Source organism: Sminthopsis crassicaudata, chromosome 2 (assembly GCF_048593235.1).
Source record: "Sminthopsis crassicaudata isolate SCR6 chromosome 2, ASM4859323v1, whole genome shotgun sequence".
NCBI classification, from domain to species: domain Eukaryota; kingdom Metazoa; phylum Chordata; class Mammalia; order Dasyuromorphia; family Dasyuridae; genus Sminthopsis; species Sminthopsis crassicaudata.
In genome coordinates this window covers 649,907,180-649,919,923 of record NC_133618.1, presented here as the reverse complement: position 1 = coordinate 649,919,923, position 12,744 = coordinate 649,907,180, and the positions used below count along the sequence as shown (strand labels likewise).

Here is a 12,744-nt window from a genome sequence, read left to right as displayed (position 1 = left end):
GAGAGTCAGTCTGGCTGGGGAGATGAGAGTCAGTCTGGCTGGGGAGATGAGGGTCAGCTTGGCTGGGGAGATGAGGGTCAGTCTGGCTGGGGAGGTGAGAGTCAGTCTGGCTGGGGAGATGAGGGTCAGCTTGGCTGGGGAGGTGAGGGTCAGTCTGGCTGGGGAGGTGAGGGTCAGTCTGGCTGGGGAGGTGAGAGTCAGCCTAGCCCAGGATGACTAGTACAGGGTTTGCCCCAAGGCTTTGAAGAACCTCACAGTGCATTCCTTCAACAAGTATTTGAGACCCTCTTCTATACACCCAGTAATGTACTGAGCACAGAGCAACCAAAAAATATGGTGTCCCCTCCAAAAACTTATCCTCTAGATATGGTGAGAGATTTGGGAGCCTTGTTATGTATCCCTTGTAGATGCCCTGGCATTTTCCCCACAATAACCATTCTAAAGCTCTTCGAGTTTCCTTGCCTTCTCTTCCCCATCCCTTAGCAAAAACAAGAGGGAGTGTGACATGTGATGGGGATGGTGAGGATTTGGCAGGGCTGGTAGAATTTCAATGTTCTGTCCTCCCAGTGGTGAGAGTATATCATGTCTTTCTTTTGGTCCTTTTAAATATTTTATCACTAACCATAGAATTTGGGGGTGTCTTTCCTTCCCTTCTGACAGCCTCCCCCAACACCTTTAAGCCTCTCCTGGCTGCTTATGTGCTCCCAGCATTTGAATAAGTTCATAATTATCCATTCTATTCCTTTTGGCAAAAGAGAAAACCATTTTACCAACTGCTCTTTCGTGGCCTCCTAAGCTCCTCCAGGCTTTTTACCATTTGCCATGTTTCTCTGCCCTCAAGACCACCTAACGATGTCAGGTATATGTGAAGGGATGCCGAGTGGAGAATGCCCATAATGGTGCCGTGGGGTGGTGAAGGATCTTTGTGGGCTGGGGAGGGGAGGAAGGAAGATTTCAGAGATTGCATTTTCCAGCTGTGTTCCCCCCTCCCTTTCTGGCTGGGTGACTTTGGACAAGTCAAAACCTTTCAGCCTCGAATTTTCTCATCTGAAGAATGAGAATAGTAACAGCATTTATCTCACAGGCTTATTGCAAGAATCAAATGAGGCATTTTGCAAATCTTAAATGGCCATCTAAATGTTAGCTAGCATCATCTTTGTGATCATGAGGCAGTGTAGCATAGTAGACAGAGGGCTATCAGGAAGATCTGCCTTGTCTCTGACATAGACTGGCTTTGTGGCCCCAGGCAGGGACCCCTTCAGCCTTTGGGCAGTTCTATGGCAGAGAAGGGGGCTCGATCTGCATTGGTAGATGGGCTTTCCTAACTTGGGAGTTCCTTGTATGGGTGAAATTATAGCCACTAGTCCCTATCATTGGGTAGATGTAAAGGAGAGAGGGGACTCCATCCTGGGAGAAACCATGATGCTGAGGGACAGGGAGGCTGAGGATAAGGGGAGAAGAAGGCTGGAGCTGGGGAATCTGTCTTTCAGTTCCAGGTTTAAAGAACCTGGTCTGAGTCAGTATTTCTTCCTGCTAACTAGGGCCAGGAGCTCAGTCCTGTCTGGGAGGACGTCATCAGCCCCTGAGCCTGGTGCCTGCTGTCCAGATGGGCCTCTGGCCCCGTCCTCCATCCCTCCCAGATCTCTGTGGGATTTTTGTTTTTAGAGAGCACCTGAGACACTGAAGTGCTTCACCCTCCACCTCCCCAGCACAGCTCGTCCCCCGGCGGGCTGCTGGGACGCCGGTGCCCAGGGCTGAGCGAGGGGAGGCTTGTGCCTCTTGTTTGGGCATGTACACACACTCGCACCTGCCCCCCTCTTCTCTCCCCCGTTCTCCGTGGGAGCCAGGAAGAAAGTCTCTCTTTTGTTCCCCAGTCAACTGTCCAGATGGCTACTCAGCTGGGCAGGCAGTTGCCTTGTATAACCTGAACCAGCCCTCCTGCTCTTTTGAATTTTCTCCTCCCACGCTAGAATCGCCTGCTGAGTCTCCCTGACTCACTGGATGGTGTGTGCCCACCCGCCCCCCATGGGGCTCCCCACCACCTGCCACCCTCCAGGGTCCTGACTTCAGTGCTCAGACTCCCTCAGGCCTGTGGGCACCTGCTGGGCTCCATGAATATAGGAGATACTCGAAGGCCTTTTGAGCCCTCAATTTCTTCCCTTGACTTCTAACCAGCTGGGAATTGGAAGGCCCATTCAATCCCCAAATCCTCTCATTTCCAGGGAATCTTAGACACCGGGTTGCCCAGCTCCCAAAGGGAACATAAACTAAGCTGGGTTTGCGAACCAGGTGAAAATTTAAAACTCAAAACTAGAGAAACCTGTAGAAGACAGTAGACTAATTTTGAAAACTGGCAACTTATTGAAGCTCTAGGGCCCCGTGAGCAAAGGGCCTTCAGTTCTAGCTGCCTTTCCCCCTTCTTACCTGTGTGTAGCATGAGACAGGGTGATAGAATTATTAGGGGTTCTTGTGGGGACCACATTTAATACTATGATGATCACAAATTATAATTAAGTAATAGGATATAAAGTACTTTTCCGACTTTGAATTGGTCCGTATATAAGTATGTACTTTATGATGACAGGACTTTCATTCTTATATTTGCAGTAGCAGAATTTGGCACATAGTAGTCACTTAATAAATGTTGATTGATTGATCGATTAAGTACTTGGCCAGTTCCGTTTCTCTGAAGTTTGCTGAATGGATATGTATCCAATATTGTCCTTGGGGCCTCCACTAGGGTGGCCTCAAGGGACATTGGATAATGTTCCGAGGTCTGGTTTCACACTGTCTCCTGGAAAGTGGCAGGACATAGGCTTGAGAGCCTCCTGGTTGTTGCTCCTCACTTAATCTCTGGGGTTTGATGGACAGAAGAGATGGGATGCAGAGAGAGTGCTGAACTTGGACTCTGGAACCCCTCTGCCGGGCTTTTTGTATCTGTTTCTCAGGGTTGTCTGAGGATTGAATGATAGAACAAAAATGATACATAAATGTGGGTAGTCATTATAATAGTAATTATTTTTCACTGAGTAATTGTGAGAATCAAATGAGAGTGTTATGTGTGTTATAAACCACAAAGCTTTATGTATATATAAAACATGTATAAAACACACATGTTTATATAAACATATGTGCACATACACATATGGAAAGTATTTTCATATGTATGCATATATATGTTCATAGACTGTTATTACTATTCACAGGATTATTGTGAAGAGAGAGAGTATGTAAAATGTTTTATAAGCCATAAATTTTGTGTAAGTGTATGCATGTATATACCCTCCCACACACCCATACTTATATGTATATACAAAATACATATATGTGTGTGGGCTATTATTATTCATAGGGTAGCTGTGTAGATCAAATGAAATAGTCTTTGTAAAATGCTTTATAAACTTTAAAGCTCTTTATAAATGCCAGTTGTTATTATGAAGAAATTGCCAGGGAGAGAAGTACAGTTAAGCTGATCCTATCCTTTTCTTGTTCTAGGATGATGGAGCTCCTGTGAACGACCCGGGACCGGAGCTGCGGATTGGCTGCCGTTGGGGTACCAGCGATTTGGGAATTACTGAGGTAGGAGGAGCGCAATGCTGTGAATCCTAGCTTTGGGCATCGGGGGTTAAAAGGATGTTAATAGATGTTGCTTTAGTCTAGCCACGTACGTTCAGAGTGGCTGCCTCTGCCAACTTCAAAGGAAATATCCATTCTTGAAATGAGAGAGAGAGAAGCAGAAACAGTCAGACAGGGATAAAGAGAGACAAAGACAGAAAGAGAGGGGGAGAGAGAGGGAAATAGGAAGAAGGAAAAGGAGAGAGAGAGAGAGAGAGACAGAGAGACAGAGAGAGAGACAGGAGAGGGAGAGAAAGAGAGAGAGAGAGAAAAAGAGAGAGAGAGAGAGAGAGAGAGAGAGAGAGAGAGAGAGAGAGAGAGAGAGAGACAGAGAGAAAAAGAGAGAGAGAGAGATGAGAGAGACAGAGACAGAGACAAAGAGAGAGAGAGAGAGAGAGACAGAGAGAGAGAAAAAAAGAGAGAGAGACAGAGACAGAAAGATGAGAGAGAGAGAGAGAGAGAGAGAGAGAGAGAGAGATAAATCTGAGGGAAATAGCATCACTGGAGTGGAGTATAGTAGGCAGAGACATCTCATAAACACCTGTTGCTTCTAACCGTGTTTCTAAGTCTGGGCCCCTCTCAGGTATCAGGCGCAGCGGTATTTGGCCCCATCTGCTCCCCACAGACACTCACATTCACTACTCAGAGCTCAGTGTCAGGCTTTGGAAGCAAGTGGCTTTTTTTCCCTCCCCCCATTTCTTCCTCTCCAGGTAACAGCTGAAATCTTCTGGGATCAGCTGGGGCTGGAGAGGAAGAAGAGGGGAGAGAAAAGCAGTGAATGCTCCCGATTAGAAAGACTGGCCTGATTTTTCCCCTTCTGGTGCCCTTGTGATCCCTGTGGAAGGGGGCTTAATTTGAGACAAACCAAAGTCAAAAGGCAAACCCTTTTTCATCATCTCCCTGGCCCTGCTGGGTCAGGCAGGCCCAGCTCTGCCCGGCTGAGAGAAATGCCTATTTCTCAGCTCAAGGCTTTGGTGGGGGCAGACAGGTACCCTTAGTGCACAACCAGAACTGAACATGAACACATACTTCTTCTTGGGAGAGGAGCACAAAAGTCAGCCTCGGACAAACTGGGAATAATCTGGCCCTAAAACATTTCAGGAGCACAGAGCATCCTTCTTCATCTTTTCCATTCCCTTCCATCCCTGAGCTTTGGCCCATGGTTTATCTGTAAATCTCACCAGTTGCCAGCACCCCTGACATGACTGCTGGAGCAAGTGAGTGGAGGATGTCTGCCTGTCCAGCCCTGCTCAGCTTGATTTGCCTCTTTTAATTACTCTGCATGCATTCAGTCACATCTGCTTGCCTTTCTGGTCCTATTTCCCTGAGCCCCCTCTCTAGGCCCCTCTACTTTCAGTGGTGACTTGGAGGTGAGTCAGGGATGCTGCCATCCTCCAGGAAGGGGGGATTCTGGCTCCCCCATTTCAGGAAGTTCATAACAGCTGGATTCACTGGGATGGCTGGGCAGAACGAGCAGTCCACAAGGAGGCTAAAATAATGTCTGCCAAGACAGCTCAGAAAAATAGGAATATGCCATGGTCAGTGGGCACCTGGATCCCAGAGGTATTGAGAGATGCTTGGGTAGTGGAGAAATAGGGGATAAAAAAGAATGCACCGTGTGGACAAAGCTCTGAATAATGTAATTGGTTGCTTCTCTCTGGGGTGGAGATGGAGAATGGATAAAAACAGCCTTGCCTCCCCCCCCACCCCGTTCCCTCCATCTCTGGCAGCTTGATTTATAGGGAATATGAGGGCTAAACTTCTGAGTTAAAACAGTCCTACTTTGTGTATAAAAGTGGGCAGAAGCTTTTAGTGCTGGTGCTGAGACCAGACCCTGAGCTCTCCAGCTAGGGGCAGAGTTGGGAAGGACCCTTTCCGTCCCCAGCCGGGTGGGACAAGCGGAGGGGAGTTAGGGAGGAAGCAACTCATGTAGTAGATTGATTCCTGCAGGCGTTATGAGGATGTCAGAATAGAGCTGGCTCATGTCAGCCTGTCTTCCCAGCTTCCTTGGTGTTTCCTAATTGCATATCCTTCCTATGAGCTATTCTTCCCTAAGTACTGGATATTCTCCCATGGGCCCCTACCTCTCCTAGCAGGCAGCCTGGGGATTGGACCAATTTGTTCACACAGAAGAATCAAGGACTTCCTGTGTTGTTCAGGCTTCAGGAGAGAGAGATAAGGGAGGATAAGGGGGGCCATTTTAAAAGAGGAACTTGGAAAAGGCAGTGCCTTTTACCTACTCAGCCCAGGCGGGGGAAGCCCAGTGGAGTGGAATTGAGAATGGAGTGGGAGTGGGAGCCTTGGTACCTAGAGAAAGACAGAGAAAGAGGAGAGAGAGGCAGAGAGAAGAGAGACAGAGAGAGAGAGACAGAATGACAGGAAAAGAGAAAGAATGACACAGAGAGAGAGAGAGAGAGAGAATGTGTGCTTATGTCAGAGGCGTGTGGGTTATTCCTAAGTGGAGGGGGACTCTCTAGATTTGCAGAGTCTATCTGAAACTGAAAGCTGGCCCTGCCCCCTGGTGCTTAACTTGGACTGTCACTAAAAATCTTCCTTTCTTTCCTGAAATAGAACAGGGTTAGGGCTAGGGGAAGGAATCCAGAGGAGAATGGAAGCAGGCTAGCTAGCACCCCTCTGTCTGGCTCAAATCATTCAATTCAGGAATAATTTATTAAGCATTATCCTGCTCCCTTGGAGATACAAACATGAAAACTGTCCCCGTCCTAAAGAAATTTGTGTTTTATTGAGGAATGCATATAAATCCACAAGGAAATCCCAAGTCATTTGAGGCAGGACAAAGCTGGGACTTCCTGTAGACAGTGCTGAGCTGGGTCTTAAAGGAAGCTGAGGTTCAGGTGACCGGGGGTGGAGGGGAGAAGAAAAGTGCTCCAAGCACGAGGAGGGTGCAAAGTAACTGGGGTGGGATGTGGAATACTGAGGCCAGTTTGACAGGAATGTGGAGTGAGTGGAAAAGATGGGAAGGAGTAAGTCTGAAAAGGAAGATGGTGGCCAGCAACTTGATTAGCCGATATTGTATCTTAGCCATATGGGGGAACAGGAGCATCATGCGTTGTCAGAAAGAAAAGGCCGGCAGTGAGCTTACTCACACCCGTACACTTCCCTCCTGGATTTCAGGTGACAAGTCAGGTGGGAGTCTGGAGCGGGGGCCCAGCTTAGGCCCGAGGAGGAGCCCCACAGATCTCTATCTTCTAAAGGCTTCAAGCTGGTGCTGAGGATAGGGAGAGGGGGGAAATCTTTCCGTTTAAATGATCTTTGCAATGCATCTTTGGCATGCATCACCCTCAGCAGTCTGAAGTAATCTGACTTGATAGCTGTCATCTTGCAAAATAGCATCATGCAAACAAAGGATGATCTGTCAAACGAGGTGATGCTGGCAGAGCCCCATTTGAAGTCTTGCTGTCATTCCTTAGCAAGTCAGATTCACTGGGCGGCCCGGCTCCTGGGAGTGGCGTGAGTCCTGCCGTTTTACCACTGACGTCTTTCTTGGTTGCTGCAAAAACAGTGTCCCCGGCTGCTCTGGAGCCCTGCTGATGGCCCCCCGCTGCTGGAATGGGCTCTCTCTGGGCCTGGTTGGTGAGAAGCGTCACGGAATCAGGGATGTAGACCTGAAGGGGACCCCAGAGTCCAAACAGCTCATTTTACAGATGAAGAATTAATTACTGAGGGCCAGAGAAATGAAATGGTTGCTCAGGGTCATGGAGGTGATAAGGAGCAAGGCTCCTCCCCTTCTTTTACCCCGATTGTACCCAATTTCCCGCGTTCTCTGCTGTCTCATTTCTAGTTAATGTGTTAGTCCTTAGGTTCCTGACAGGCTAGCTAGTTAGTATGGGGCCATTCCTTTGTACTTGGGTGGTCTGAGGATGAGTTGGAAGTCAATAAAATCTTCCAGAAGTCATTTCTCAGAACCTGGAATGGAGGTAAATACACAAAGATTACAGAAAGCCCGTGCTAGCACCTGTATTTATGCATATTGTGTGTGTGTATGTGCTTGTGTTTACATATAGACATTTGTCTCTCCTACTGGAATCAAAGTTTCTCAGGGATGGGGCCATTTACTTTTGTCTTTGCATACTTCATAGTAAGTTGTTTTTGTTTTTAAGATAAATGTTTGTTGATTGATTGATTGAAGAATCCCTTCCTCAATTAGCCAACCAAAAATATTTACTGGGCCTGACTATGCAAGGTGCGAATGTAGGACTGGAGGAAACCTTAAAGGAGAGTTTAGTTTAAATGTTCATTTATGTGTGAGTAAACTAAAGCTTAAAGGGGCCCCTAACGCCTACCTCAAGGTCAGTTAGCTAAGAAAGTAGGTTTTTGAGTCAGTTCAGTCATGTCTCCCTTTGTGACCCCATTTGGAGTTTTCTTGGCTAGAGACTGGAGGGATTTGCCATTTCCTTCTCTGGCTCATTTTTCAGATAAGGAAACTAAGACATACAGGTTAAGAGACTTGCCCAGCATCACCCAGTTCATAAGTGTCTGAAGCCAGATTTGAACTCAGGAAGAGGAGTCCTTCTATCCCCAGTGCTATATCCACAAAAACCATCTCTAAGAAAACAGAACCTGAACTCAAAATTCGAGTTTCCTGATCCTTAGTTCTGGTCTTTTTTTCCATCATACCTTGTTACCTTCCAAGGATGGAAAAGAAAAACCTGTATTTTCCCCCCTGAGGAATTTACAATCTGGCAGCACAACGTCCACTTGAGAAGCAGTTAAAGCAGTAGTGCAAGAGAACATATAATCATAGGATCAAAGATTAGAGCTGAAAGGGACTTTATCAGTGGCCTAGCATCTGCTTGTGAATACAGCAGGAAGGAGTTCACAGAAGCAGATGGGAATATTGGCTGGAATGGACAAGGAAGACCAGGTCTGGTTGGGTTGAGCCTTTGAAAGATTCTGTTTCCTTATATGTTGAGTGACCCTCCTGTCCGTGCCCCATCCCTCAGAGTAAGAACCATGAGGGTGGTTCTGTTCGTTTTGGGTCTTTGTATCTCCAGTACTTGCACATAGTAGGTGCTCATGAAATGTTTATCTACTTGTTGAAGAAGTGAGGTTTGAGTGGGAGAGCATTGCTGACAAATGGAGGTCCAGAGGCAGGAATGAGCAGTTGGGGAGGGATAATAGGATCTACCTGGCTAAAGACAGAGTGCCTCATTCTCCTATCCACTGATACTTTATGCCTTTTCCTTCCAAGTGAGTTCATAGTGGAGAGCTTATCACTTTGGGGAAGAGTGGGGTGGGAGGGAGGGAGAAGGAAGCTTAAAAGAATGAGACAGAAAAGATCTTAAACCTTGAATAAATATGGATGGACAATGAATGCTATATCTCTGGATTTGTGACCCTACAAGAGAATTCCCTCCTCATAAATAAAATCATTGCTAGAATAAAAGCTCCTTGAGGGCAGGAATGATTCCATTTATGAATTTATGTCTACAGTGTCCTGTTTCTGACACAGCAGGTGCTGAATGATTGAATGATCAATTGATGTCTGGTACCAGTTTATGGTGAGAAAGGGAGGTAGACTTTTCTCTTTCCAGCTTTCAAATGATTACTTCATGAACTCGGAACAGTAGGAAGTTTGAGATTCCATGAAGAACTCAATCGATTTGTATTCGTGTTCTTAAACATTTGTTGAAGTTAGATATTGATCTAGGTGCTAAGTCTCTTTCCGGGAATTAGTATAGGCTCAGAGAAAGAGCAGTGGGTTTGGAACTAAAAGACCATACTTCAAAGCTTTCTATGATCTGAGATGAGCTACATAGGCTTCCATTTCCTCATCTTTAGAATGGGTGAATTGGACCAAATGATCTCTAGGCAGCTTCAAGCACTCTGGTTTTTATCCTTTAGTCCTCCCAGAGATCTTGCTGGGATGCTGGTCAAGGTTTTTAGGGATCCTCATTGATCTCTTTACCCAGTCTTTGCCAGCTCATGTCCATTGGACTTACCAGCTCATCAAGCCTAATTATATTTATCTGTCTCCAGGGGGTGACCAGGATTTTCTGTGGTTGAGAGAATAGGGAAACTGAGCTAGAAAGATGCATGAGATAGATCGTGGTGGGATGGAAGTGGGAGGGAGTGCTAGGGCAGGTACCTTTGGGGTCCTAAGACCATTAATGACTGCCCTACAGGAGACCTCATTGTTTCTTTATCAATTGTCTAGGAGTATTTTCACCTCCCTTTTTGAGAATGGGATCTATTAGAGTTAGGAAGCAGAGTTGAGAGTCTCTCTCTCTCTCTCTGTCTCTCTCTGTCTCTCTCTGTCTCTCTCTGTCTCTCTCTCTCTCTCTCTCTCTCTCTGTCTCTCTCTCTGTCTTTCTCTCTCTCTCTCTCTCTCTCTCTCTCTCTCTCACACACACACACACACACACACACACAAACTCTCACATTTTTGGTCTGCTTTGCCTTTAAAATGAACCAAGAACACAATTTCTCCTGCTCCTATAACTATTTTGAAGAGTAATAACATAACATGAATGTTGTACATGTGCTGTCATATTTGAAAGGATCTAAATGACTTTTGATGTCTGCATTTTAAAAGGTCCCCATCTCCTCTTTGTCAGCTAGGATAGGAAAGGTTTCCCCAGAAGAGATGGGATGTGGCTTTTGCAGTATTTTCTTCTGAGGATGGGGGTTGACTTTTCACAATAGAATTAGTGGTAACCAGCTAATGTGGTTTTTCCCTTCTTGCTCAGCTATCAGAAGTGTTCATTTTATTGCTCTGAAACATTTTATTGCTGTTCCCTTCTGTAAAGTGTTTGGTTCTGGGTTAAAAAACCTTTCTCAAGGACCAGGAGCAGAGCAGATTTCGGTCATCCAGTACAGCATCAGAAAGGGGTCTGTGCTGGGGGGGGTCGTCCCAGTATTTTAAAGCCTCTGTGCTCAAAGGGACATGCTTATAATTGTTCGGGTTTATTCAGATATCTCTCAACTAAGGAGTAAGGAGCTGTTGGAGAAATAGAGGCCAGAAGGGGGGTAGGAAGAGGTCTGAATCACATCTGGAAATGAAACCCAGAGGTCTGGACTAGGATATAGGAAAGGATTGCTCCACATTAGGCAAGATGAGGAAGCTGGAAAAAGCAAGGACTGGATGCTTTGAGATCAAGTTCTTCTAGGAATTGAGTACCCTGTGTCACTATTTTAAATAATCATTATTTATAATAATGAGAGCAACTTACTCCTTTGAAATTCATCAGTCTGTCAGAACTACCTACCCAATACCCAGCTGAGAACTGTGGAAAGAAGCCTGAAAAGCCTTTGAATGGCATGGGTCAAAGTCAACATTGATGCATAAAAATACTTTTATTTCAGTTACAAGAGCATCCATCAGAACCACTTGACTTAAAGGGAAGATGGATTAAAAGAGGCAGTGGTCAGAAGCAAAACAGACTTTTAAGGAGACACAGGATAAAAGGGGAGAGAGAGAGAGAGAGAGAGAGAGAGAGAGAGAGAGAGAGAGAGAGAGAGAGAGAGAGAGAGAGAGAGAGAGAGAGAAGGATAAATATCAGAAATAGAATAGAGGGAAATATACAGTTAGTAAGCATAACTGTAAATGTGAAGAGAACAAGCTTACCCATAAAATGGAAGCAGATGGCAGAACTGATGAGAAACCAGAATCCAACAATATGGTGTGTACAAGAGACATACTTGAAACAGAAAGACACACTCAGAGTTAAAATAAAGGGCAGGATCATAATCTATTATGCTTCAGCTGAAGTTAAAAAAAAAAAAAAAGTCAGGCATAGCAGTCATCTCAGACAAATCAAAAGCAAAAACAGACCTAATTGAAAGAGATAATCAGAAAACCATATTTTGCTAAAAGGTACCGTAGACAATGAAGAAATGTTTTTTAAAGTTTCTCTGATAAATACTTTATTTCTCAAATGCATAGGGAACTGAGTCAGGTTTATAAAAAATAAGATGCATTCTCTTGATAAATGTCAAAATATGTGACTAGGCAATATTCAGAAGAAAAATTAGTACAAGTGCATACCCGTGATCTAGCAATGCTAGTGGTATTCCAAAAAGATCAAAGAAAAAGAATTTGCATGTGTGAAAATATTTATAGCAACCCTTTTGGTGGGTGGCAAAAGAATTGGAAACTGAGGGAATATTCATCAGTTGGGGGATGGCCAGATAAATTATAGCATCTAATTGTGATAGAATGCTATGAGAAATGATGGGGATGGTAGTTTCAGAAAAAGAAGGTAAGACTTTTATGATCTAATATAAAGTAAATTAAGAACAACCAGGAGATCACTGTACATAGTAACAGTAATCTTGTAATGATGACCAACTGTGGAAACACTTGGCTATTCTGATCAACACAATGATTCAAGACAATTCCAAAAGACTTAAGCTGGGGGGAAAATGCTATCCACCTCCAGAGAGAGAGCTGATGAACTCTGATGGGAAATTGAAATATTTTATTTTATTTTATTTTATTTTTTTGCTTTTGTGTAAGATAGGGCTGATGTGGAAATACACTTTGCATAATTTTACTTATGTAATTGATAGTGCATTATTTGCCTTCTCATTGGGCAAGGGAGGGGCAGGAGGGAATTAGAAAATCTAGAACTCAAAATTTAAAAAGAAAAGAATGCTCCAAAAAATGATAAATTTTTGAAAAAAGAACCGCTTGACTTTCATTTTACACACAGTTCCACAAAGCCTGGTGACCTCCTTTCCTTGTCCAAAACTGGGTGAAAGTAGCAGTTGACAAAGAACAATGAAAAGGGCAATTTAGGCTGACAGCCAGAGAAGAGGAGGGGAAAAAATCAGTCCAAAAAAGTCAGTCCAAAGACTTAAAAACATAAGTGGGGGGGGGGGGAATCCTGGATAGGTCTAGAATAGAGGCAAACAACCCCATAGACTTCAGAAGCCCCTGTGGTGTCCCCTGAGGGCATTCACTGGAGTATGCTGTAAGAGATGATCTTAATGATAGCCCCTCATCATTAAGACAGGATTAAATTCTCTTCTGGTTAAGAGGGCAAGGAATTTTGATATATTTTAGACAGATTTCTATCCCACATGGTTAAAATAAAAATTAAAAGTTGTAGTTGCTTAAAGGGGTGAATCTTCATCTAGTTGGAAGGTTCCGCTATAATAATAATA

The 12,744-nt window shown here is 44.7% G+C and overlaps 1 protein-coding gene across 8 annotated transcripts in view; it reads left to right on the top strand.

Annotated features, from left to right (window-relative positions):
* Positions 1–12,744, top strand: part of ZMIZ1 (zinc finger MIZ-type containing 1) — a 424,473-nt gene that overhangs the window by 153,471 nt on the left and 258,258 nt on the right. For all 8 annotated transcript variants that reach the window (XM_074296721.1, XM_074296726.1, XM_074296720.1 and 5 more), the window contains one exon: positions 3,496–3,579. Coding sequence is in view for 3 of the 8 variants with exons in the window: in XM_074296719.1 (XP_074152820.1) it covers positions 3,496–3,579 (84 nt within the window). In the remaining 5 variants the exon portion in view is untranslated. The remainder of the gene's footprint in view (positions 1–3,495; positions 3,580–12,744) is intronic.